Below are 27311 nucleotides of genomic sequence, written 5' to 3' on the forward strand. Positions count from 1 at the left end.
TGAATGGATGCATTTTCATGGGCTAAGTGCAGTTCTTGATCCTGGAATGCTTACAGCTAGAATTCCATTTTGGTAGCAATTTGTATAAAAACTTGGGGGAAGGGGGTGGGGGGAAGTACACAATACTCAAGTCACAACAGAGTTCTTGTTTGAAAAGAGTTGTGTTAGTTTTAGAACTTTGTATTTTCTTCATCCTTATCTTCTTTTAAACCTCTAATAGTAGATCCAGCTCTTCTATAGGTACCCGCACTCTTAATTCTTTTTCAGTCATGAGATCAAGTGTCTCCTGCAGCTGCTCAGGGAAGTATTCCACTGCATCCATGTACAGTACCTAGAAAGGCAATGTGAGAATAAGAACTTCTCATCTGCCATCTTTTGTCAGAGCAACACAGATAGTGGAAGCAGGCAGACATGCAAACAGCCCTGTAGCAAGGATACAAGAACAGTCACACTCTTTCTAAAATTAACACAAACAACAATACTTCAACACTCACAGCAATGTAGGTGTTTAACCGAGCGTGTTCAACTCTTATTGAGTAACTGTGTTAAAGTATTGACCAAGAGATGCTGGATCATTTGCAGCATATGCAGACACCGCTTGGGGAGTTACAGGTGTTCTTGCGCAACTTCCCCACTGTTAGTTAAATGCATTTTAACTTGCCTATGTGCTTCTGCTACTGCTGTGCTTATGTTAAATGTGGTTTGCAAGACTCAGAGAGGACTGTATTATCTCCTCATCTCATGCAGCACCTTTCTGTGCTGATCGTTATGTTTGTCTCCATTTCAGATGTGTATTTTTTTTCAGGAAGTTTACAGGAGTTCTCCTTCAGAAAGGTCTACTTTCATTTGCAATGTTGATCATTATGATAACTACTGAGTTATTACTTTAAAAGAAAATATGACTTCAAAAACTAGAGTGGTAATAGGTTTTTTTATTCCTATGCTTACCTTTGCCCAAGGACAGCTCTGAATGGCTTTATAAAACAATCCTTTACTCTTTTCTTTTTTTCCAACTGAAACCTATGTGAGGAAAAACGTGTTCACGTTTCAATACAGTAATGGCTGAAATAATAGAACAACTGTTTTAGACAAGGAAATTACTACTGTAAAGCTTGGTGTTCCTCTATTGAGGAGCCCTTACTGCTACAAATAGTAACAGCTGTACAGTGGGATAGGTCACACTGCAATTGGAGATATCTGAAGGGGGGTTCAGTGCAAATTCACAACCCAGAACTTCCACCACACGAGCATCTTTGGTATCACAGAGGTGATAATGCACTCCTTTTGTGCACTGAAGAGATTATATACGTGTGTACTTCTTGGTATAACCTGTTAAGGTTGGATCCCCTTACATATGAAAATCAGCAAGTTAAATTAGCATGTCTGGAAGAAGTTACAACTTCTCCCTCGATCTACTCAACTATTTGATAAGGAGAACACAGCTATGATTTTTTTCAGAAAAAGGCAGAGAGATCAGAATGCTGAGCCAGTCTGCTTAACTTCAGTCATTCCAGTTATGAGTAAAAGCATTTACCATCTCTTGAAGGAATCTTTTGAGTTGGGCCGCTTTCAAAAATATCTTACAAGTATGGGATTTTATGACTACTCCAAAAAAAAGATACTAAAGACACACCAATATTGTTGAGATGTTTGGAGAATAAGGGCTCTTCAGTCACAGGCTCACATTTTTTTCTTGCCCTGACTACTGCTGAAAACCAGATTCCATGTCAGTTCCTAAAATCCAGAAATTCTTTCTTGTATCATTGATACACTGGTTGTAGCAGGTAGTTCTGGTGTCCTGTTCTCCCTTTACTGAATAGCAATGCGTTTTGTTACTGAAAGCTCTGCTCTTAGAGCTGTGCTGAAATCTGGCTGAACTGCTGGCTCGGTGCTGCCAAGGCCAGTTCTGATATGCTGAAGGGGGGCCAATGAAGGACCACAAAGATTGGAACATCTCTCCCACGAGGGAGGCTGAGGGAGCTTGGAAAGAGCAGGCTCAGGAGGATCTTAACATACAAATAAATGAATGGAGGGTACAAAGAGGACTTAGGCAGGCTCTTCTCAGTAGTGCCCAGTGCCAGGACAAGAGGCATTGGGTACAAACTGGAACACAGGAGGTTCCATCTGAACATCAGGCAGCACTTCTGTACGTGTGCCTGAGCACTGGCAAAGGCTGCCTGGAAAGGCAAGAAATTGCTTGCACCTATATGAAACCACATTATCAGAAGCTATTGCTCCTTCTAATCTATATGAATTAAATTTTCCTTAATACTGCAAACAATAAGCAGCATTATAATTCAAAAATGTAACACCTTGAAAACAACATAAGCAGCGTTTCACATTCCTTTTTTCATGTGGTATTGTATATAGTGTGCTGATGAGAAATTCCAGATATAAATACAGTAAAATTGATACACTCTTCTTACCAGAAAGTTCAAATACATCCTCCATAGCAAGGGACAGTGGGTACCATTTTCACTCTGAATCGCATGTTCAAATAAAGATACAATCCTATTTGTTAACCCAGTTTCAGGAATAGTAGTATATATTTCACCAACGTCTGCCCTGGAACACAAAGGGAGGGTAGAAAAACACAGTCACTTAAACACAAGCTAAAGACCACATCCAGATGAAAGAGGGTAGAAACTGAGGTACTGTCTGTACACAGACAGGGGTTTGTACTTCATGCTATAAAATCTGGATGTGATAAAACATATTTGTAGCACTTGCTAATCCAATCAGTGACTTCTCTAAGTAGAAAAATCCATTAAAAGCAGATAAATGAAAGAATTTTTCAGTATTCACAGAACAGCTCCTTCAAAGGGAGTAGAAAACTTCTCTGAGAACAATGATCTGCTATCATCTGATTTTAAACCACTTTTCTTAGTCTTCATTCAAGATGATGCATCCTCGGAAATTTGGCAACCCAAATTTGAGCCCATGTCAGCAAACTGCCTTTTGATGTCAGTTCAGATTCACCCCTGGCACCTTTGTCTTGGATCAAGCCCTGGGTTACAGCTCTGAATGTCAACCGTGATTAAACAGAAAACCATTTCATTTTTCACAGTTTCAAATCCTATATGTTTCAGGCATAACAAATGAGGGTTTTTTGTTTTTTTAACGATTACTTTCTACTTACAGCTGATACAGACTGCCTTATTTTTGATGTAGATTTGCATTGGAGGAAAGAAGCTTGCAGCACTTGGGGCAGTCTCACCCTGTGTGTTTCCTTGACTCAGAGATCATTTCTCTACTCTTGCAACATCCAACTTGTCTCTATAGAAATGTAATCTACAGGAACAGCTACACCAACAGAGAATGATCCAGAAAAGAACTAAATGTCACAGAGAAAATAATCGTTCTGGGATTTTAACATGGGTTTCCAGTAACACTAATGAAAACCCATCACAGTGTCACTCCGTAATTAACAGCAAATCAAATTATACTCCTACTTTACATCTGATACTGTAGAATTCTAATTACAGTTTAGGATCACACACACTGACAGCTCAGGAACGTCACTATCATGAGTGCATGCCTGTTGCCAGACTATGGCAAAGCATGAAGTGGGCTTTACACTTGTTTTAATGTATACTGATAATTCTGTAATTTCATCAAGTGCTAATATTGGAAGCTTACAGCTATGTACGTTCAAGATAACATTTTCCTAGAAATCTCTGCTTCTTTGGGAAACACAAAGAACCAAGCTGCCAACACTGGGGATATGTAGGTAGCACTAGAAAGGTAACTCCCAGCGATGGGTAAACAAGTTAAGGAGACCAAGCATTAAGAATAAACACACACTTCTATTCCTCACAACTCCAACCCTTTCTTCCTTTCCCAAGAAAAAATGTCTGAGTCCAGATCACACTGCAAATTCAGGAAATTTCCAGCCTCTTCTGCCTAGTAACAGCCCTGTATGAGAACTGTACTCTCAAGTACTCACTATGGAAACAGATCTGCCACAACTGTGCTGTGACAAAGAAGCGAAGTAGGGCGGTGAGCTCAGCAAGAAGCTGTGATGCAGCTCTGTATTACAGTACTTCTTGCTGGATGTACTGAAATGCAGCCATTTCTAAGCTTATGTCTACTTTGACCATCTAAACAGACAGAGCTATTTAAAAATTACTTAAAGATGTGCACCATCCTGATGTCAGTGCTAGGTAGCCCAACACAAGCAATACACCATCTGATCCAGCAGAAAGGGCCTGAGACTAAAATCTAGGCCTGTAACTCTGTTCAGGATTCTGCCTCACCTTCCAGCCTTGGACAAAGAACCCTGCCTAGTCACAGCTTCTTCATCTGCAAAATGAGAATGATAGTAGTGTTTCCTCTCCTCTGTAAAGCAATCAGATATGTTAAAAGAAAAGCATAATCGTAATGAGCTGCGAGATATTACCTCTGGACGTTCTCAGTAAGTTTTTTTCTCATCTGCTCTGCTTGGATGGCAAACAGCCATGGCTCTAAAGAGTTAGTAGACCTTGTGACACCATCGAAAAACCTTCGTGCCTTGCTAGCACTGTGAGACTTCCTCTGGCTTTGGATGTATGCTCTCCATAGAGCCTGGTTGCTAGGAAACTGCTTGAGGGCCTCTGTTAGTGCTTCTCGCAAAGGATTCAAAGGATAAACACTAATTTTCATGTGGAATCTGAGTAAATTTGCACGCAGCAGAGTGACAGCCTCAAGAGCAGTGGGAAAATGCTGAATGCTGGAAGTCTCTGCAGTATTGTCACATTTCTGTGGATGAGAAGCTTCAAGCTTTTCCAAAGCCTGCGTACATACTAGTTCTGCAGCATCAATTCCAACAGTCAAATACTGGAACACTGTGTAACAGCCAACTAAGTTAACCAGTTGATTAGAATGACTGGCCCGATCCTGATCAGAAACCGGTGCCTTATTTAAATAATCTTGCAGTGCATGCTCATATGTCTTACGAGCTTTCAAGACACTAACAGATAACACTTGTCCGTTGTAGGGTACATATGGTCCACTTTCAGTCAATTTGGTCAATATATGAACAGCACGTGATGTAACAGCTCCTTCTAGACTTTGCAGTAGCTCCACTTCCAGTTGGGCATAAAGCAGACTGAGGCTGCACAGCTGGGGACTCTTCAGTCCTCCTGTCCCTGCTGTGCAGAGGGCTGTGTCAAACACCTTCCTAGCATCATCAGTGTTACCAAGCAGCCATTCCAGGTAGGCGTAGAGTTTCCAGAGAGTAAGGTTATTTCTGTTGTCAGGTGCTTTAAGGAGATTCTTGGCCAGTTTTTTACTTTTCCTCCCTTGAGCTTTCAGCTTCTTCTTCTTTTTTGTTTGGATACACTGAACTACCTGCAGGGGAGAATAAGCAGAACATGTTCTGAGAGAGGTGAGAGGAGGGAAACAAAAAATATACTGTGAGATTTGGCTGTTGTTTTTATTTCATTGCTGTCTTTGATGTCACATCATTCTGCGTTTCACCACTGGCCAAATCTGTTGCTGTTGAGTAAAGCTGTCGAGTTGTGTGTCAACAGCTCCCTTCTACACACCCAAATTATGCAGGCTTATCATTCTTGTGCCTGCCACTGCATACATTAAATAGTATCAAATGCCACTCCTTTCAAAAGCCAAACAGTCGAAAAAGGAGCTGCTAATCTGCAGTGGTTCAGAACAAAATATGAGATGCAGGTAGATGCAACTTATGACCAGCACAATTAAACCTTCAAGTAGCTTTCACAGCAGAAATGTGTTTGGGGGAAAAGCCTGCAGGTTTCATTGGAGACCTTCTGGTTAGGTAGTCTTTGGGTGAGAGACAGGGAACTTCTCCATATGGTAAACATAATGTTAAAGTTTCTTAAATGCTAAGAGGACAAACTTGACTTCACTTCTTGGAAATCTATTTGAACAGTTTTATGTAACTAAATCCATGCTCAAGTGATAAGGTGTTACTTCCTCCAATAACACTGCAATTGTAACTTGTATAGAAAGTGGTGGGTTTCCTGATAAAGTGATCATACCATGGTATTGGGGAATATGTACTTTGAAGAACACTGATGAAAGTACTTGGCTCACACACTTTGCCTGGTAAAGAAACAACTTGCGTCCATTCTTGCCTAGCATATGAAGTATCTCATAGCAGGAGACAATATACTAACATCCATCCAAGACTGCAACAAATATTTTATTCCACGAAAATATGCATCTGTGTAACACAGACTGAAGAACAGGGTTTGTTTCTTTCCTTTTCTTAGTTGGCATTTACTAGTTTGAATACCCAGTCCTATAAGACTTAATTTTCTTCAGTATTTATTTTACTCAGACGTAAGCACACAAGAAAGTTACACAGCATAAAAGCAATTATATGCAGATTTCTCCTTACCTTTGATATTTCATACTGTAACCAACAAATGGACAGGTTTGATTTTTCCTTTCCTGAAAACAGTGGAGATAAAACATGAAAAACATTCTGTATGAACTCCTCTCCATCTTTACAGTGGCCTATGTGATGTCTCCTCCTTGGCATTGTGTCCATGTGACCAATACTGTTGAATCCAGAAAGTGGCGTATCAGTAGAAGTCAGTGGCTTTTCATCAGAAAGCACGTTGTCAAAGATATTATTTTCATCCATGGCAATATAGAGGTTGGGAGGAAAGAGTTTACTTATACATGGAACTCCCAGGAATTGCAAAAATGAGTACAGTAATTGATGCTGAATGTCTGGACTAGAAAGCTGGATTAAAGATGGCCCAAGATCATCAAATAATACCTAAAAATAAAATTAAAAACAAACTCAGTTAATTTATGCAATCAAAATTCTGCAAACCTGCAACTTAAGTAACTAAAGAAGCTTTTGAAGCCAATAAAGATTTATAATTACTATTAAATAGTAAGGAATTTGATTCAAATTAAAAACAGGTGAGTTAAGCAATGCATTTTTCCAGTCAGATGGTAAATGTGCTATCAACAGACATCTTTGTCCTGGAATATCAAAGATCTCTACAGAAACTTTATGCAATACAAGTCTAGAGAAGATATTGATGAGGCCATTTAACACATTTTTATTTGAAAATCAACATTTGACTTCACCCATCTCCCAAGAAGAAAAAGTTTTCAACTATCTGACTTGATAGCTGCAGGCAACAAAACCGTTGTTTACTTAGTGCAGATATCTTTTTATACAGAAGATCCATGACATTTCTTATCTGTGACAGATGAGGGAAACCACAGAACAGCAAAGACAGACTGTTTGCCTACAGCCCTTTCCTAAGTTTACCATAGCATCCCCAAGGATTTCAGCAGTCAGCACCAAACCTCAGGTGAATTTTGAATTGAAAACAAATTAAAAAAAAAAAAAATTACTTCTTTAAAAATACCCATTGGCAATGAACCCAAAAGAAAGGGTAATTTTTTAATCACCCTATGTTTTACTTTGCTATAGTGACCTGTCTTTCTGGATCTTCACAGTCTTCTTCTGCTTGATTTTTGGTTTTGTCTGGCCTCCACGGTAACCAATGTCTTGATTCACGAGAATATTCAATATCCATCCAAATGTGCCACTTGGGGAGAGTTTTATCCTTTATTTCTTCATCCTCATCTATTTCTTCTTCATCATCATCATCTAAAAACAAATCAGGGCACCCCCCACAACACACTATTATTAAAGAAAAATTAATCTACCAAATCTACTTGACATACATTGTAACCACTTTAAAAATGTAAACAAATACAGTGCTAATAAACCAGACATATGACAGTGCTGAACATTTTCACATTGGAGCTCTGGGTTTTGACACCAACTCTGTACAGTTTCTAAACAAGTGAATCGATGTCAGCATTCAAACTTTCTCATAGAGAATAAAATAAAATGCCAGCAGACTGTGGGACACTTGACAACAGCAGTTTACAACCAGCAGCCAAGAGTCAGTAGCTACCTTTTCATGCAGTGTAGGTTCTTCACTTCATACCTGAGCATGCTATCTCAAATGTGTTTTATGAATATTCATGTGCATAAAACATACTGAGAAAAATGCTGTAAGTAAAAAATATTATTATGATGTCAAACATTAAAAACAATGCTTGGCAATGTTGCTTTAAAATATCTACAATTTTCAAAATTGTAAGCAATGTGTAATAAAAACCAATGCGGTCAAACAGATACAAAAAGACGTGTTCAACACAACCCACTTTTGCTGATCTTAGATCTGAGACACTTAGATATTATTAGAGTATTTTTTCTGTGACAGCAATACGTTAATTTTGTGCTGTAACTGATGAGCACTTGTAAGTTAAGGAAAAGATGCATCTGTTTAGGAATAGTCCTTGTCATGAAGGGAAGCACTGCAAATGACAGGACAGGGTGGGATTAAGCAGCAAGGAGGTGTTTTTTGCATTCCTTGTTGAGACAGCAACCTTCACTTCTGCATGGTCCCTGTCTCAGAAGCACTCCAGTCAGATGAAGAAGCAATTCCTTTATTCTCTGTGTCACACAGAGAAAGGCAAAGTTTTCCTTTTATTGTTACTGCGTTATTTGCTGTAAGAAACTAAACTCATTATGCTCCTACAATTAAACTACGAAATGCATAGGCAACTATCATCTAAATAATATAATCCTACCTGCTCTATGTGATAATAGTGTTAAGGAAAGTAGCTTCCTTTTACTTTAGATGGGCACAGGTCTGAATCAAAGTCATGCCTTTCAGAACAGAGTGCAGGATGTCCCTTCCCATCTCCCTCATTTCTCTTCCCTAGGAAGGACAGCAGCATTCCATAAACAATAGGGGACATAAAACACTCAAGACACATTTTTGAAGTGTGATATAGTTCATCTTCAGCTTGCTAATGCTTCTATGCAAAAACATGAGAAGAAATAGCTTGCATCACTCTAAATGAACTTTTTAGAAGAATACATGACACACAACTACACATATTGACATGCGCGTACCAGGATTGTCAACAGCAACCCAGCCACCCTTTTCTTGTTGGTGCATCCATGCTCTCCAGCCTCTTGCTCCTTTTTCTCCAATTCGTGGTTCTCCACTATCCCAAAAGGGTTCAAAGAATTCCACCTGTTGTTTTTGGGCAGGGGGAACAAGAACAGAACATACTTAGAAAAATAATTTTTGCGATAGTACAGACACTGATTACATCAACTTTGGTTGTACCTAAAGATTTTGTTAGATGCTGCTTAACAATCTGCAGCAACTCAAATACTTTGGTTACACATGTAGCACACTACAGCTGTCATCAGCTGTGCTTATTAACATAATGATCATTTTGAAAAGGCATTAATCTTTACAGAAAGCAGGAGACTTTTTTTTCGTCAAATGTCCTTTGCAGATTCTTCAAGGATAAGGATCTGAAGTCCTCAGGATGGGGCTCTCTGAACCCAAATTTTCCCTCTTCACATCTTTTTTTGGTCCATGAAGAAATTGGTTCAAGGAGTGATGATTCAGATAACCATACTGCTATGGTCAAATCAAAATGCTACATTCAGACATTAATATGAGTGGATTGAGATCAAGAAGAAAAGATCAGTTAAGCCTCTCATCTCTCAGGTTTCAAGATGATCAACGACCTTAGGGCTTGTTTCAGTGAGTCAAAAGTCCATGGTTCTGGGCCTAACTGTCATGCAATCTTATCTTCTTTACATTCAACTCCTATCCCGATTTCTGTATACTTAGATCTAATGACCATCTCTTCTATTACATGCTTCTACTGTGTACCAAACCTTGGGATGGACATTGACACAGGACTCAAAATACAAATGTTAACAACAAAATTTACTCTAAGAAAAAGTAAGCATCAACATATCAGAAAGTGCAGGGTTTACAGTAACTGCAAAATCTAATTTCTGCTCCTTATGGATTTATTCTTTGCACCAAGTGAGAAAGTGAATTGCAGAAACAGTACGGAAACAACGAATTCAAGACTGAGTCATAATGTTTCTAAAAGAAGGCAGAATTAAAGATGTTCCACCAACTGTAAATCTAGCATTTTCTTATTTTCAGTAATTGCAATTCCCAGGCCTAGATACTGTCCTGTTAATTCTGATTTGTTTCCATCTGCATTCTTATGACTTTTTGAGTGCTACAAATAATCATACCATTTTTTGTATGATTGGAAGCATAACTCAGTTTCTGTGTGTGTGTAACTATACCAAATCTACCATCCTGCACAATAATCGAAGTCTAAACTTTTGGCACTTTAAGAGGACACTGCTATTATCTAAACTCCAAGATCACTTCCCTGGTAGTCAATGGTGTTAATTTAGAGAACAAAAAAATGGTAGCTAAGTAGCAGATGCTAGAGAAGGTGGGGTAATAAAAGCATTTTTAATATTACCCAATTTTTGTCACTTACTGCAGGCTAACTGCCTAGCTGGTGCCTCTCTCCACCACGCATTAAAAAGGAAGTAGCTCCCAGCAATTCAGTGGGATGATGCTATGCTGGCAATGGCCCACTCTCTGAATATTAGCTGACTGTTACTGGGACCTGTGCCTAACAATCTTCTGAGCAAATCTAGAGAGAAGTGATTTAATACTTACATAGGATGTGCTGAATGGAATATCATGGGAAAACTAAAAGATGCTTTAAAGCATGAAGATGATCCTAATGTAAATGTCAAAGAGTTACTGAGAACATATAAAGGAGAACCTAAGAAAGGCTACAAGAACTGTCTAGTGCAGAAGGCTCTAATTTATAGGTCCTACCAGCTTTCTCCATCAACAACAGTAACAAGACAACAGCTACTCTGGGAAAAAGTAGAAAGCACTAACTACCCAGACTTTGGTCAGCCAGCTGAATTTTCTTCATCTTTGTTAGTAAGAAAGAGAACAAGAAATGAGTGGTTATTTCACTTCCATTATACATAGTAGAAGCATCAATTTGGCACATAGTTTCAGAGAACCCACAAGCATTTTTCCAATGCAGGCACCGCCTTGAAGAACCACAAAGGAAGTTGTGATTCAAAATATTTTCCCCAAGTCCTTAAATTTCATCAATATTTTTTGGCCACAGCATTCTCTGTAATGCACAAGGACATGAACACATTTAAATAGAAATTGCTACCTGTCCCTTTGTTGGCAGATCTTTTACGCTGTCGGGTTTAAAGAAGGTGAAGTCAATCAGAGCCTGAAACAAAGACACTGCCTTCTCAGAATGGCCAGCTTGTCTCAGAAAGTGACACTGCTGAATAAAGATAGCTGTGAAGTAAAGGAGATGAAGTGTTAATATTTCAAAGACTTTTGTTGTGAAGTATTTTATTACAGCCACAAATATACAAAACCATAATTGAAGTGCTGTGCAGTGTAATTGTTCTGGAACAATACCAAAATCCAAAAGATGGGAATAACTGGCATCAAAGCATGTCAAAACTGTTGTAGCCTGATCAATATGAAAACCTCTCCATTTCATGTTTAGATATACACGTAACAATGTAGGTTTATATAACTGATTCTGATCCTTTTATCTATCTATTTATATTAAGAAGTGGCAAGCATCTTACCCCTTTTGTCTTATATTCAGATTTACATCAGATGCATGCATACAAAACTTGGAATTCACGTAAAACATACAGAGTACATGTTTAAATAAATTGTCCTGCAGAGCCATCAATTGTTTCTGATAATGAAGAAAGACTTAAAGAGATTCCTGAAGGTATTTAAACAACAAGAAGTGTGTGTAATGCTCCTAACAAATCCTCCAAAGTATTGTAACCAGTGTAGACAATTTTCCCATCAATTCTGGTATTTAACTGCCACTGGGGAAAAAAAATGTTGTTTCCTAGCTAATGAAGTTTGATTAAATTTTTGTGATGGAAGAGATTACCTCATCAGGTCTTGCTGCTAAACAGAAGCCAAAAATAAATGATAAGCTAAGATTTTCTGCATGATAAAAAAAGCAACACATATTTGAAGCAAAACAAAGATGAAGATTTTTTGGTGATAAATGCTGAAGACATCACAAATGGGTATGTGATTCACTCCACAATGCTAAGACACTTCTGCAGAGGAACCTAAAAGATACAGACGTTTCTGCCCAAACCTCTACATACAATTTTAGAAGTAGGACTTCCTTCCCACAGCAAAACCTGAGAATGCTTATTTTCACTTGCTTTACATTCACAGATCCCAGTAAATTTAAAATGTAACAAGTTCTATTAAATAGTTTGAAAACTAGCCTATAATTTTAAAACAAAACTAACCTACTTTCTGAATGTTTTTAAATAATAATTATTTCCAAGCATAGTCCTATGCACTGCACGGAACTGCACACCAGATGGCGCAGTCCAACACTATTTAAAATCAGCTCTTAGATTTTATCATAATCAAAGGTCAAGGGTTAAAGACAGAAGTCTACCATACATCTACATTGCTATTCCTCTCATAACTAATATGTGAAATTCATAGTGCACTTATGTTAACAATAAATGAATTAAATGGTCATTTTTCTAGTAAGTACACTGTCAGCTCAAAATTAGCTCAAGAATTGCATAAGCATCGTACTAAAACAAGCAAACAAACAATCAAAGAACCAAAGCACCTGTCAGACCAAAAGATCTCCACAGTGGAAGTTTCTCCTCTCCTATTATTTGAATTTCAAAGTGCAGTGGAAGAGAGGGAAGTAAGAAATCCAGAAAAACAGAGGAAACCAGAAAAAAAAAAAACCCAAAGAGGGGAAAAAAGAAGTCCTGAGCAGTGCTTGTAAACAAATGGCTACAGTGTTAATACATAAGTAGAAATTAAGAGTGAACAGAAACACAAGGAAAGTTGATTTTCTTTTCAAACTATCTATAAAGGTAGACATGTCAAGAAACAAGTTTTCTGAAACCATCAATCCAACATAAAAATATTCAATTAGTTAAAGAGATGATAGAAAAAAAGTTTCTCATAGCAGTTACCAAGTCACATATGTTCTGCACAGGGAAAAAATGAAAGAAAAACCATTCTGTTTGCAAAATGCAGAAGGCTGATTAAAACATCTACCCTGAAAAACAGTCATTGCAATTGGTGTACAAAGTGATTGAAATATTAGAAATCAGAAGCAGGCTAACCAATCAGAAAACATCAGGCAGTGCAACAGCCACCTGCCAGCACAGGACTTTTCCTTTACAGCACATTTTCCAGTGCCTGATCCAGGATGAATCAGAAGACGACCATAACAGATCTGAAATTGAAAATAGTTTATAACCCAGCAGGTCAATCTTAAAATCCCAGATTGGATGCTGTATAACAGATAGCATCATTTCTCAAACAGCAGTTACAGGATTTGGACAAAAACAGAGACTTCTTCAACTGTGCCACAGATGAAGAAGCATGGACTACATCGCAACAGACAAATAAACCCATTCATGGTGACACTATTATTTCCCCCCTCAGTGTATTCATAGATGAATGATCACAATGACCCTTTGAGGTAGAGAAGCATAATTGAAATGGGATATGTTACATTCCTTTGGCTCCAAATAAATTTAAAGGCTGTGCCAGAACTGAGCAAAACCTGCTTCTTCCCTGGATCCAGTCCAGCATCCTAACCATCCGACTAACTATCCTTCTAGGGATAATTATATAATCAACTTTAACTTGTAGATAAACACATATAATAAACACAAAAGGCATGATCACTTGCTATTACAGCTCAGGATTCTGAATCTACTAATTGGGACTCTTGAGAAAACTTATTACCCTTCTGTTTTCTGTATTAAAGGAATTAATCAATAACCTTTTATACAAAAGGAATTGTTTCTTTCACAAACCAACTTTTTTTTTTTCTTTTTTTTCTTTTTTACACTTTTTAAAGATAAAAGCACATATCCTGGTTGTTGACTGCATTTCTTTAGCCTTGACATTTGTACTGTAAACTACTCAGCACATTAGACTTTTCTGGATGTTACATTGCAAACTCTTCAGGGAAAGAAAGCATCTGCTGCATCCATATTTGGGTGGAATATCTGCTTTAATTCTCAGCTAAACTCAAGATTTTGAAAAGGAAAAAAAATTCCCATAATAGATAAGAAAATCTATTCTTCTAGGGAATTTAGTCAACTCCTATGAAGACCTTTCCAACGGTAACACAAAACAGAAAGAAAGAACCTTAGAAAGAACCTTACCAAGCATAGCTTCTTCTGTGCCAGGCAGTGGAGGATGTGATACCATGCTGCCATCCTGTACAGCAGCCAAGGTAGTCAAACATTTTCCATAGAGGCTATTGATTTTTGAAACAGAAAAGGTACTGAATTGACTTTGGCAGAACAGGAGATATTTCTTCCACAGCTCTGGATTATTGGGATGTATGAAAATTAGCTTCTGCCATTCTTTGATCACAGCTGGTGATTCCCAGAATTCCGTGCAAACATTCAGCCTGGCGAGTTTCAGATCAACGTTACTTGGATTGCTTTCAATTGCCCTCTCTAAAATAGCTAGTTTCTTCTCCAAGATTAACTTCAATGATTTTCTTCTTACTTCCTGCTCTCCCATACTGGCATAAGGGCTAGGTCCTCTCATTAATTCATCCTTTAAACAAAACAAAGGTCACGACAAAATTAGGAAGAATCATCACGAGAAGAATGCTGACAGTTGTAAAAATGAATTAACAGCTCTTTCTATGTAGAAGATTCATAGTCCTAAACAAAGGGAAGTGAAATATAATGTTTGTGTACTTATTACTCGGAAATAAGCAATCTGTCAATATACATACCTGAAATGAAACAAAATTCATCCAAGCCTGAATATCTCTTGGGTTTTCTCTGACTTTCTTATTATGTTCTTCCACTTTTGTCATTAGAATGGGGTTAACATTTATCCCAGGCTCTTGAAACGCCTGCTGCGTATTTACAGGCTCATGTTCTTCACCTTTGTACCCTTTTCCTTGTAGCCACTCTGTAGTTGATGGATCATAAATCCCAAGAGGATTTACTTCTGTTGTGTCAGAAGGATCACTGGTTTCCACGTGGAAAACTGGTATAAATGCAGCTGGGTCAGATGGAGAACTTTTATTGCAAACAGGAATCCCATCTGTGTTCAGGCTCTTCACATTGTTCTTTGAGAAGTAGCGCTCAGGTCTCTTCTGCAATTGCTTCTTTTCTGATGTTGTGCTGTCCCAAGATATACACTGTTTCTTTGCATCTATGCCAAGACAGGACTCTCCTCTCCTTTTGTACCTTAGAAGGAAAAATACAAATAAACATCTTCTAAAGGACACATTATAAAACATAACTCATTTTTGAAAGAAAACATGAAAGAAGTACATAAATTCAAATTGATCCAAATGACATACACATAGTGCTTCAAAAGTGTAAGAATTTGGCAAATTTCTTCTTATTTAATGTTCCAATGTAATTATTTTTGCAGCGACATCAGAATTTATACTATCATTCTGAGCTTCCTCTCAGTTCAACAGTATCTGTCATGCTTGCAGGGGAAAAATTATTTTTTCCTCCTATCACTTTAAGCCACCCATACTGGACAATATTGGACAAAGATGAACAATCCTGTCTACAATAAAACAAATGTTTGATCAAAATATGAAAATGTACTTTATTCCCATTATTTCATGGCATCTTTTAAGATATTTTCACCCAAAGCAAAGTTAAACTTTGAAACAAGCTATTCAGATATTTTCTCATCTTCATACACATTTGAAATGTCAAACATTTCACAATCAGTCTCAATTTAGCAAGCCTTGCAGAGATTCCATGACAGTTTGAATACCAATACAAACAGATTTATTGTACCTTGCAATGTCCCCTCGATACAGGGATTTGTAGGCCCAGTTTGCAGGGTCTGATTTTTTGTCTATTCTGAAAGTTTCTGCTGTGAAAGCCTGGACATCATCCAGCCAAACAAAGCGGTTGCTGGTCAGATTTGATGTTTTATCATCTAGACTGATGAAAACAAGAAGTATATTCTAATTATTCATGTGCATATTCAGCATTTACAAAAACAAGAAGCATTGCATTTCTGCAGCTCATAATACTTAATTTACTCAAAGCCATGGCAAATGCTTCCTTACTGCAAAGTCAGTCAAATACTGGAAAAAAAAAAACAAAAAAACAAAAAAACCAAGCAGAAATACAAAAGAGAACACAAACATGTCTAGCATTTCCAAGAACTGGACTGAAAAGTAATAACCAGATTTAATGAATTAATTTCTTGATAATGTTTTTAAAACAATACTTCATTACTTTTCTAACTTAATTGTCTCAGTAAGATGCTACAATAAAGAAAAAGAGGATAACTTGTAAGGGGATTATAGAATCAAAGAATGGTGGTATGGTGGTAGAAGCTGAAAGATAGCATTCTGTGGTTGAGAATTTGCTCTATCAAACAGTGTTCTTGTGCTCTTTGTATCTGTTGTCGTTTCCACTAGTAAATAGGAGGTATTACTTTCGGAGCAACTATGTACATGAGAGAACTCAAGTGGAAACTGCACTTGCCTGAGATCTAGAGGAAACTATGAACTTCCAGTCTGAATTCAACACAAGTACGTAATTAGTGGATGAGTTTTAAGCTCTCAGAAGCTTTCAAAACCTTCAAGATGCTTACAGATAGTCAGAATAGGTCTCCAAACATCTTCAAAAGTGTTTCATTATGACCATGTTTTGTTTTAAAGAACAGCAGTTCACAGAATATTTTTGTCACAGTTTTTCAGAAATAACCTAACACGTGTTTCCAACTCCTTTTCACTGCTTCAAAGATAAGTCTGATCACCTAAAGCATAGGGAAAAAAACTAAACAAAACAAACACCAGAGGCAAAAATCTCATTCATTAGGCAGGAAAAAAAAAAGAAAAAAAAAAACAGTGAAAAATACAATGAATTTAGATCCTGTATAGTATTAGTAAGTACATACTTTGTGGCAGCTTTGTCCTTGATGTGCTTCGTGTCCAGGTCTGATTCACTGCTACTGGAGTCCCCCTTGGATTTCTTTTTTGTCTTATAGTGGTGATGCTTTTTCTTTTTCTTTTTCCTTTTCTTACTTGACTTTTTCAGACTCTCATCTGTATCGCTTTCCCCTGATAAATCTGATCTTGAAGTATTCCTACTTGGAAACAAGTATATACTTAGATATCTGAGCAGTAAAACTGTAAAGAGGTATCACTGTAAGAAAGCTCAAAATCACGTTCCCCTTCACCTTTATTCTGTCTGTGTTTTGGGAGAAGAGAGTTATCAGCAAGCCATACAATGAAATACAATAAATCTGCAGTAAATAACATACAGCAATATAACAATAGTGATAGGCAACAAGATTTTTTTTTGACACATTATTTTGCAAAGGTGAATTAAACACAATGAGTTCGTTATATCATTCTATTTGAAGGGTAATCTGTAAATTCCTTAGTTTTGTGACATTAAAATTTTGAAAATATATTAAAAAATAGAAAACATGACTGATAAACAGAACTGTGATGGCATTTATCTCAAACAAAACATGCAAATGTAACCAGAAGCATATGGAAAGAGGTATTCAACTGTGATTCTTATAATAAAGACATTCTGTCTCATTTCCACCAACAGTCAACATGAATGTGAGAGCTTGTATCAAATTAAACATGACTAAGTTTTCATACTTGGCAACTACAACTGGATTCCGTAAATTATTAGGTTTTAGTTATAGTCTAGATATGTCAAGTATAGCAACTGTTCTGGCAAAGGTACTGAAATCAACCAGCCCTTCAGCAAATATGGTGCTGAGAGCACATTTTTGTAAAAGGATAAAATCAGCCACTTCAGCAATGAGCACACTCTTTGCAGCTGCTCAATTTGATACATGTAATGTCTCATTAATTCACATCTTTAACTAGTTCTTAAAAAGTAAAATAATTCCTATACTTGACTGTGAAATGGTTGATTGAACTGGTTTTCACAGAATAATCACAATGATGATCCTTAATCTTTACATTATTTCAAGGGTCACAGGACATTCCGAAGCTAATGAAGAATCATCACTCAGCCCCCTTTCCCTGCCAAAATAACAAAGAATTAAATGTAGCTGTGAGAAAACGAAAATGGGAATGTAATTACGTAAGTATAATTTCTCATTATTTTAAGTTAAAGGACATAGAAGTGTTATTCATACTTCTAGATATGACTCAGCTCAGGACTTTTAAAATAGTGAACAGTGGAATGAAAAGCGGCGCTAAAAGCTCCTGATTTTGGTCTCACGTAACAAAGGATAAGCAGGACATAAGAAAGAGGCTATTTAAAGAGATACTGAAGTATATTCTACCTTATTAGTGGTGATTTTTCAGGGGTGAGATTTGCAGCTTCTGCAGTGCGCTGATGCAGTAACAGGGCATCTTCTGCAGAGAAGCTTGGGTTACTAAGCCAGTCCAGTTCTGCAGGTAAAAAGAAGATCAGTGCAACCTAATTTGTTGTGGTTTTTTTTTTTAAGTTGGGGGGTTAATCTAGTCAACAGACAGCTAAATTTACAGCAAATGTCACTAAGTCATGAGGAATAGCTGAGCACTGGAAAGCAGCCCATCAGATTTCCGTTTAGCAGAACGCTAGGTTTCAACAAGGTAAAATGTTTAGGAGCTGGAATCTTCTTGAGACATCAATCTAAGCTTTTAAAAAGACACTATGTAACATACTTAAAAGTTCATACTGAAAGCAGATAACACATTTCATATACTGCTATATACTTGGAAAAAAATAATCTCTCCCATACTCATTTAACATAGCAAGATTCTAACTTGGAGAGTAAATTTGAGAAAAAAATAGAGAAGGATATAATTACATGAGAGGAGTTGTTAATGAATGTAATGCAACATATGCAAACTTAGAAAATCACAAAATACACTTTATTCACTGTATGGAAAATACATTTAATGCTATTTTACTGATAGGGACAACCATTACTGGTAAGAACACTCGAATGTTTTATACAAGATCAAAATATTTCTCTGGATTCTCAGTTCTTTAACCACTGTAGTATCATTACCCTTTGAAACTGTGTGAGAAGAGGCTAACTGATGTTCATGTGGATGCTTTAGGTGGCATTTAGCATCCATCTAGAGCAACCATTTCAGTCATTGGATAAGGTGCTGACAAGACATACAGATGTGGTTTTGCCATAACTTCACTGATATTAAAACTCCTATTTTCATAAAGGAAACCTGGAAATTTCTAAGTGTGTGAAATTTGCTAACATTAAATGAGGAATGCTATTCAGCAGAAGCATGGTGTAGAACAGCAGCCTTGCCAGTGCCACTCCATGCAAGTGGACAAAAGGAACGCATTTCATCTCCATGCTCTTTACAACCATTTTTGCCTCCATGTTCTTCCTGTCACATTCTTGTCTTTGTGCTTTTGACTACACTGACCTCTAATCCTTAAATAGCACTAACTCACTGTCTGCCAAGCCATACATCTCTCCTCCTTCAGAGTTTTTCTTTCAGAAATATCTCATCATACCAAAACGCTTTCTCTTGTCTCGTGTCTCTGACTTGTCCACAAAAGGCTTTAAAATGGAGCAGGCTACAGAGCAGCTTGCTAACCTAAGATGAACTCTCAAGTCCCCATAATCGAGCACAGCTCCATCCTCATTCCCAAGCAGATGGGCAGCCCAGGGAGAGCTCCTCCCAGGTCATGCTGCACCTCCATCCTGGGGTGCTGGGACACAGCCGCACTGCCCAGTCCGACCCAACCCCCTGCACAGCACTCTTGTTCTCAGCTCACCAAAACCTAACTGGTAAAACTGAATGATGAAAACTCAGTCTAATGTGATTGTGTCCTTCTGCCTGGCAACTGGAACCACCACACCTAAGGCAAATATTGCCATCCTTTGGTGCCAATCAATGCAAGAAGCTTTTTTTTTTTTTCACTTCCCTCCAAGGAAATTCCCTAACAGTTCCATATGTGAAACACACAGGACTAAAATTCTAACCTGAAAACTCCATCCCTAATTGAGATAATTCAATAACTGTCTCACAGCAGAGCGCTGCTTTGCACAGGAGATATCTCCAGTAGATTAATTAAATATGATGATTTTTAAAAATTGTTATCTTCCATACATTCAATTATTTCTGCTCATGTTGGTATTGAAGAAGGAATGCAGGAACAAAATGCAGCCCTACAATATTTTTCTGGTCACACTCTGGTGTTCCTTACACACAGACAAATTTAGAGAAGATAAATCAGCCCAGAGATCTCCAGATTTAAGTAAATAGAACTAATCCGTGCATAAGAACTTTATTTACTTACAGAAATAAAGGATAAGTCCAATTCCTTTAAAAAGAATCCATCACTGTTTAGATTTGCATAGTATCCAGATCCACCCAACAAAGCAGGGAAATTTACTGGTTGGCAGGCAGTGGTGTAAAGGCCTATGACTACAGAACTAGAACTCATTAGCCAGACACAGCTCCTCAGAAATCGTTATATCTATTTCAAAGACATGCAGAACATAATCCAATTTGTCACTGGCCAGACCTTTCATAATGTACTCCAGGCAAGAAAATCTTCTCTGTAGAATTTGATAAACTGCTGTTTCCCTTTCCAATATGTAATAATTCATTTACTAGTGTTATTTATTTTGGCAGGAATTTATTGTAATATAGTTCTGTATTGATTTGAATGAAGTATTATGGTTCAAAACCACTTGAAATATATTAATACCAATACTCACAACACTTAATAAAACACTGGCTTAAGCATGTCAGAGAAAAAAGGTAAGCCAAAGCAAAATGAAGTTAAATTTCTTTTATAAGCATACAGAACTGCTGGGATGAGATCCAAAATTCAAGACTTACAGTATCCAGACCACTAGGAAAAAAGTCTACAACGTTAAAAGATGTTAGGTCAAGATCTTAAACATGTTATACATCACAAAAGAGCTTTTTCATCAATTTCAAAAGCATAGTATCTGGCCCTCCGATAATTAATGCAGGTAAAGCATTTTTCAATATTACTTGACCATGTGAACATAGTAGGTGCAGAATGCCCAAATAAGGAGACAAAATGTCTGTATACAACAGGTATGTTAACTTTTATAACCTTGAGAGATAAGGCATTATGGTTCCACATAATTTTCAAATGGAGGTATGGGTCCTATGCAGCACTAAGAGCGTTGGTCTGAAAAACTAAAACTAAAACAAAACAAGCAAAAAAAACCCATACAACTCACTGATATATATTTCTCTTTAACTGCATTATTTGTTAAATCCCTGTTCATTTTATCAGTTTAATCAAGAAAGTAGTAGAGCTTCAGCTGCTTTAAAATAAACAATAAAACCTGGGGCTGATCAACCATACAAATTTCCCTGAGGCACAACACACTCTTGAAGTCTACAAGTCAGTTCCAGCAGCACCTATAGCTGATCTGGCAGAAGAGTGAAAAACACCATCTTTACATTTCTCTGTTTAGAAGACTGACAGGAATCACATTCTTACACGAAGAGTGAGTTGGCGAAACTCCCACTTTTCCTTCTCCCTCAAAAGTCAGCAAATTAATCTTGCAGCTTACAAAAGAATGATGCCTGGATTTCTGAGCTGTATCCTATATCCTTTATATGGCCCACTGCTGCCACAGCTTCAGGAATTACCTGGGTTCTCCAGACCTTTCTACTTCCCCACATCCCTTCACCTCTGCCAGGGCAGCATGCAACCTGTGCTGTACCAGATGTTTAATAGTTGGCCAATGTGTGCTTGATCAATGCCAAGCAGTTTAATTCACATTACAGCCTCTCTTGCAGGAGTGGCTCTCACACTTTTCTAAGCAAGTGTAGATTTTTGTCAATCTCTGGATTTGCCACTTTTACTTCCCACTCAAAATGAAATTTACTGAAAGGGTTAAAAATACTGAAGGGGAAAAGAGAGATACTGAGGGAGCAGGTCAGCAGACAGCAAACACGAGATTCATTTTCCTACAAAATTTGCATTAAATATAGCAAAATAACATCTACTAACATCTGTAAGTGTTGTTAACTAACTTCTAAGATGTTGGCTTAGCTTTACCTGTTACTCCCTTACTGATGTGAAGCCACTCACTAAACATGCTGCAATACACTTAGAGTGGTGAGCATAAGCAGATTTGTTGATAGCTCAAATGGGTGTTTCAGTGCCTTACAGAAAACTCACCTTGAGAAATGGGGTCATAAGCATTAATCCCTGACTGCCTGAAGCTTCATTCTACCTGAACGATAAGATCAAGCTGCATTTTTAAAATACTGAAGAATTACACTGCAGGCTCAAACCCCTGTAGCACAGTCAATATGTCTCTGTGGGCACATCAGGGAAATAGTTAGAATTCTCCAACTACAGTGTTTTTTGAACAATTTAATCAAACCGACCTAATACTCTGGAAAGAACTGAACCATTTTTTCCATTACACAACATGCAAGCTCAAACTTCCTTGTAAATCTCTCCAGTGCATCAGTTAGCTGGATACAAACATTTCAAACATCAAAATGGATTCCAAACTTTAAATACTACCATCTCAATGTTTTTTGCTTGTCAGTTGTCAAAAAAGCTTAGTATTCTTGCAAAACAGACATATGTTCTGAGAGAATGTAACAAATGAAAGACGTAAAACATTTATTTTGTGATGCATGTACTTGTTATTCCTCTAGAAGCAATCTAATGGGGTTTTTCATGCTTTTCCCAAAATAATAAAAAATAACAATTACAGTGCATGTCTGCAGGGGCAATTTTTAAGACTTACAGAGTTGTGCAAAGAACTTTTGTTGCCTTTCAGAATCCTGAAAATCTGCTTTTAGCAAAAATCAGTGCAGCATCTTAACTATAAAACACTGGATTGTAAATGATGCTGTGCATAATGCTTACATTATTGTTGATGGGGTTAATTACTACCACTGCTCTGTTCACTACAGCTACTGATAAATTTGTAATCAAGCCTTAATCTTTACAATATAACTGTAAGAAAACGTATACAATATTACTTCGAACTCCAGAAGATGCTGATATTCAGCCACCTAGCAGGACAGGACGAATGTACAGCCAAACTTCTGTTCCGGGGAGCACTTAGATTTATATAAACGGGTTATGAAAGCTTGTAACAATGTCAGACAGAGGTGAGAAGAACAAAATGGGGCAAGAATGTTTACATTACTACCTCAGCTTTTCTGATAAAACTACTAAGCAGTCCTGAATGTATCACATTAAAAAACACATACTCGGTGATCTCTGTATCATGATGGACTTTGGCTTCATATCAGCTCTGAGGAAACAGAGCCCATCTATCAAAGATACTGAAGTTGCCCATCAAGTTCTCAAGTTCTCACAAGCTGAACGTGTGAAATTTGATATATGCCACCATAAATGTGGTTCTGAGTTAATACCTAATTTTTATGACTTATACTGAAACACGATACTTGAAAACTAAGTACAAAAGTGGCTAAAACATAAAATGAACAAATGATTGTTCTTAAAGTTATGCCAATAGTTATACAAAAAACATCCAGTAAACCAAAATATAACTTGTAAACAATGCAAAAAAAAAAAAGAAAAAAGAAAAAAAGAAAAAGAGGAAAAGAAAAAGAGGAAAAAAAGAAAAAAAAGAAAAAGAGAAAAAAAGAAAAAAGAAAAAAAGAAAAAAAAAAAGAAATCTAGACCTGAAACTAAGCCACTAAGCCTCAACATCTTTTTCTATGTAACTTGATCTTCTGGACAGGCAGTCTGTGGTGACACATTCTGAATAGCCAACTTAAAGGGATCTATTATCAGAGTTTCAAAATTTAAGCTGAAGCCTCACTATTAGAGAAATCTCACTGCACCTCTGCTTGGCACAGCAGCTCCTCTCTTCCTAAAAGCTATAATTTGGGATCTTATTTGGTCCTGCACCAAGTGTAATTACCAGAAAGGCTTCTCAGCATGGCTAACGCATCTCTGTACCAGCAGAGATTGCAGTACCAACAGCTGCAATACCATCAGGGAAATATGGAACTGGGAAGGACCTGGCAAGAAACTAACCCAGCCTGTGTTCCTAAAAGTCTTACAAAGTCACTGTGATGACTGGACCAAGCGTACAAGAAATTTACCCCAGACAAACATCTTTGAGCTTCCCCTTCACCATAAAGAGTTCTTTACTCATTTAATAGAAGCATAACTCGCCTGACAGCAACCATGATGGTCAGAAATACAAACTGAATCATCATTTCCGTAACAACCTTCCAAAAGTGATCCTTTGCAGCTATCATGCGACTAAGGAAATTGAGATAAGACAGTAAGTACTGTTTTTTATGCTGTCCAGGCTAGCGAGGAAAAAACACTCATTTGCTGCATAAAACAAAGCACACCTTCTCTACCAGATACAAAGCTGATGTGCGTATACTTTCCAAACACAGAAGGGCATTTCTACAGCCATGCTTCCAGGAAGAGCCGGGATCAAACCGAGCACAGCCCGAGCACGGTGGAGAACGCAGCAGGCGAGGGCGGGGCCAAAGGCGAGCGAGGCCCCTCCCTATAAAGCAGCCCTCACGGAGCGCTCTCGACGTCGGCTGCGCTCCCCGCGGACCCTGCAAGCGAAGCGCCGTTGCCGCGCAGGACCCAGCGCAGCACGGCGGACCGGCCGGAGCGGGGCTGCGCGGACCGGCGCGGCGCAGGAAGCTCCCTAGGAAAGCGGAAGGGCTCAGCAGCGCCGGGCCGCGGAGCGCTGCTGGGAGGAAGAGAACTCCCCGTGACTTTACCTTTCCTGGAGCCCTCGCTGCTGCCGGCTGCGGCCTCCCCTGGCTCTGGGGCACCGGCGAAAGCCGGGAACAAGGCCATGTCCCAGCTCGTCGCCGGCGGTACCTGCCCGAAGTGCCCCGCGGAGCGGCGGAGCAAGATGGCGCTGCGGCGCCGGGCATGCTGGGAGGTGTAGTCCGCCTGCCCCAGCTCCCAAAATGGCGGCGGCAACGCGGCAATTGCTGAAGGCAGGCAGGCAGGCTCGGTGCCGCGGGTGTCCTGCGTTCTCCGAACTTCTGATGGGGCTGTCGTTCAGCCCGTAAGGAAGAGTAGGGGATGAGGCTTCTACAGTCAGAGGCAGTCTTTCCTTCCCCACCGCCGCATTTTCCCTCATGCAGAGTGCCGGGAAGGAACACTGACTGCAGGTCTGCCTGGCCAGAGATTCCATCCCAAATGGCGGTGGCAGTGGCTTAGAGGAGAAATAACTATTCCCACATTCACGATGATACGTTTTCTAACTGGAGGAGATGCTTATCATATCAAATAGCATCAATGAGCAAGCCCTCCGTAAAGGAGATGGAAAAACAACAAACACTTCTATTCTTTTGACCTCTTGAGCAGAATGTTTAATTATGAACTGTGTGCAGTGTGAGGGAAAAATGCAAGCATCCCTATTTATTTCTCCACGCATTTTTACACACCATTAAGATCTTTATTTTTTTATCTTCTGGATGAACAGTTGTACTGCTTTTTTTCTTTGCTTTTTTTTTTTTTTCTCTCTTTGCTTACCAAATCCACTCCATACTGTTGTCCTTGGATTCTTCTGGTGTTTCTCTTGTTTTTCTAACTGCTGCTCTAGTCCTGCTGCATAGCCAGATTTTTACGTAGTAATTAAGCTCTAGGCATACAGAAGATGCATGTATTACAGGAAATTGCAAAGACCAGTTTGGTCTCCCCTGCTTTCCCGATGCCTTTCGGTGATTCTGTTTCTTTTTTTGCCTCTCCGAAATTACAGTATCTCTTAGGAGCTTAATGCTGAGTGTGAAAGATACTCTACTGTGTAGAGCTATTAGGATTACTTTCCCAGATACGCTACTTCGCACTTACCAGCTATTCTTTAACTGTTACTTTAAACTTCAATTGTGAAATACTTCAGTAACCACTCTGTCAGTATTCCAGTTGATTATACTGAATCCTCCCCTACAATCTGCAGACTTTGTCAGCTTTACCTTCGCTGTCTTTCGCAGTCTATTGTAAATATTGAAGGGTCAGATCCCAGGGAATTCTGTGGGTGACTTACTCCTTTTGAAAACTATAAAACTGTTTCCTTTATTCCTCTACATTTACCGAGAATTTTGTTGTGAACAAAATTATGCCCAGAAGGAAGCGTTTTTCAGGAACAAGCAGAACATTCTGTTTGCTAGAAAAGCCCATAAACATTTTATACAAGCTTTATCAGGATGAAGACTGGAGGACTAGGTTAAATTTTAAGAAGTTCTGAGTGATCAGAACTTCCTATAGACAGAAAACTATGCAATTTTATCCACTTTCATTTGTAAAGAAATAAATAGTCCCTTATTTTTTGCCTATTTATCTACCTTGTGCCCTAGAGGCCCACTATCCATCTTTTTAAAACAAGAGAGGAGTAGATCTCCCTGTAACAAACGTGTATTTCAGATTCTTCTACCCTCAAATGAAAACAAACGTCACATGTACTTTGACAGATAACATTCAACTTATTGCAGAATTTTGAGGTAGTTTTGTGGCTTCCATAGATGATGCTTCTAGTTATTGTAGTGTTTTGTGGGGTTGTTTTGTTTTGGTTTTGGTGTCCTAGTATTACAGGATCAGATATTTTCATTTGAGGCAGAGGTAACACCCATGATGAACTATTCAAATGTAGGTAATGAAATAATGTTTAAATAATTAGTATTTAAAAAATAAATAAGCGACACTGTCTATATGAAGGAATTTTTCATGTTCTATTACCCATTATTTTGGAAGCATTCAGCAGCTCTTCTAGATTTTCCCTGTATTTCATGATTTCTTAGGGAAAATACCTGCCAAACTGTCATTAGTCTGGCTCCCTTCCCACCCTCCAACAAAATTCATCAAATCATTTATCCCTAGTCTCAAACTTTTTGTGAACATGTGATATACCTAAGTCTAATTCACTGAGTTCAGCCCCTGCAGAAACCCTTACTGTACAACTCTGTTCAATAATTACATTTTGAAACGTGGTTTGTTGTTGTTGTTGTTGTTTTACTCTTAGCTCCAGCTGCAGGACAGTTCAGAACCTTGATTTTCTGATGCTTAGAAAAATCTCTCTTTATATCTATCTGCTTCTGGGCCAGCATTGTGCTATGACTTCAAATAACTCTTCCTTCACCAGGAACAGTAACCATACACCACTCAGTCTTTCTTCTAATAAGTATTTAAAAAATCTCTTCTCATAAGAATGGTTGTTCAGTTCACTTTTTGTGTTTTTTTGCATACTGTGACCGATTGCTACCCTGGAGCTTTTCCAATCATTTCCTCTGAATTAATTATTGTACAAGAAAATCTTGTTATTAATCCCTAAGCACATAGCCTTTTATTTTGAATTAAATTTCATTTCACATCTATTATTCCAGCCTGCTAGGTCACCTGTTTTATAGGAATGATGGTCTTGTTATGGCTCTTTGTGAGAAAGGCATCTCAGCTTTTTGTCGTCAGC

General features: G+C 38.2%; 1 protein-coding gene across 1 annotated transcript; it reads right to left on the reverse strand.

Moving 5' to 3' along the window:
- Nucleotides 1-142: 142 nt before the first annotated feature.
- On the reverse strand, nt 143-25035 carry NRDE2 (NRDE-2, necessary for RNA interference, domain containing). Its single transcript, XM_031593102.2, has 14 exons — nt 24619-25035; nt 18201-18309; nt 16824-17012; nt 15707-15856; nt 14671-15133; nt 14084-14486; nt 11044-11177; nt 8918-9041; nt 7419-7594; nt 6356-6742; nt 4400-5328; nt 2427-2565; nt 949-1020; nt 143-331 (listed from the first exon to the last, which is right to left on the reverse strand). Exons 1-14 carry the CDS (start codon nt 24695-24697, stop codon nt 206-208), a joined length of 3480 nt encoding a protein of 1159 aa, XP_031448962.2. The 5' UTR covers nt 24698-25035; the 3' UTR covers nt 143-205.
- Nucleotides 25036-27311: the final 2276 nt, after the last annotated feature.

Source organism: Phasianus colchicus, chromosome 5 (genome assembly GCF_987193195.1).
Source record: "Phasianus colchicus chromosome 5, bPhaCol1.hap1.1, whole genome shotgun sequence".
NCBI lineage: Eukaryota > Metazoa > Chordata > Aves > Galliformes > Phasianidae > Phasianus > Phasianus colchicus.

Bases quoted from the DNA above. Each gene is read 5' to 3' on its own strand.
- NRDE2 (XM_031593102.2), bottom strand. From the start codon at position 24,697: ATGGCCTTGTTCCCGGCTTTCGCCGGTGCCCCAGAGCCAGGGGAGGCC. The intron at 11,178-14,083 runs GTAAGGTTCTTT...TTTACTTCACAG, and splicing joins CACAGAAGAAGCTATGCTTG to CTATCTTTATTCAGCAGTGT. The intron at 5,329-6,355 runs GTAAGGAGAAAT...TCTCCCCTGCAG, and splicing joins TACAGTATGAAATATCAAAG to GTAGTTCAGTGTATCCAAAC.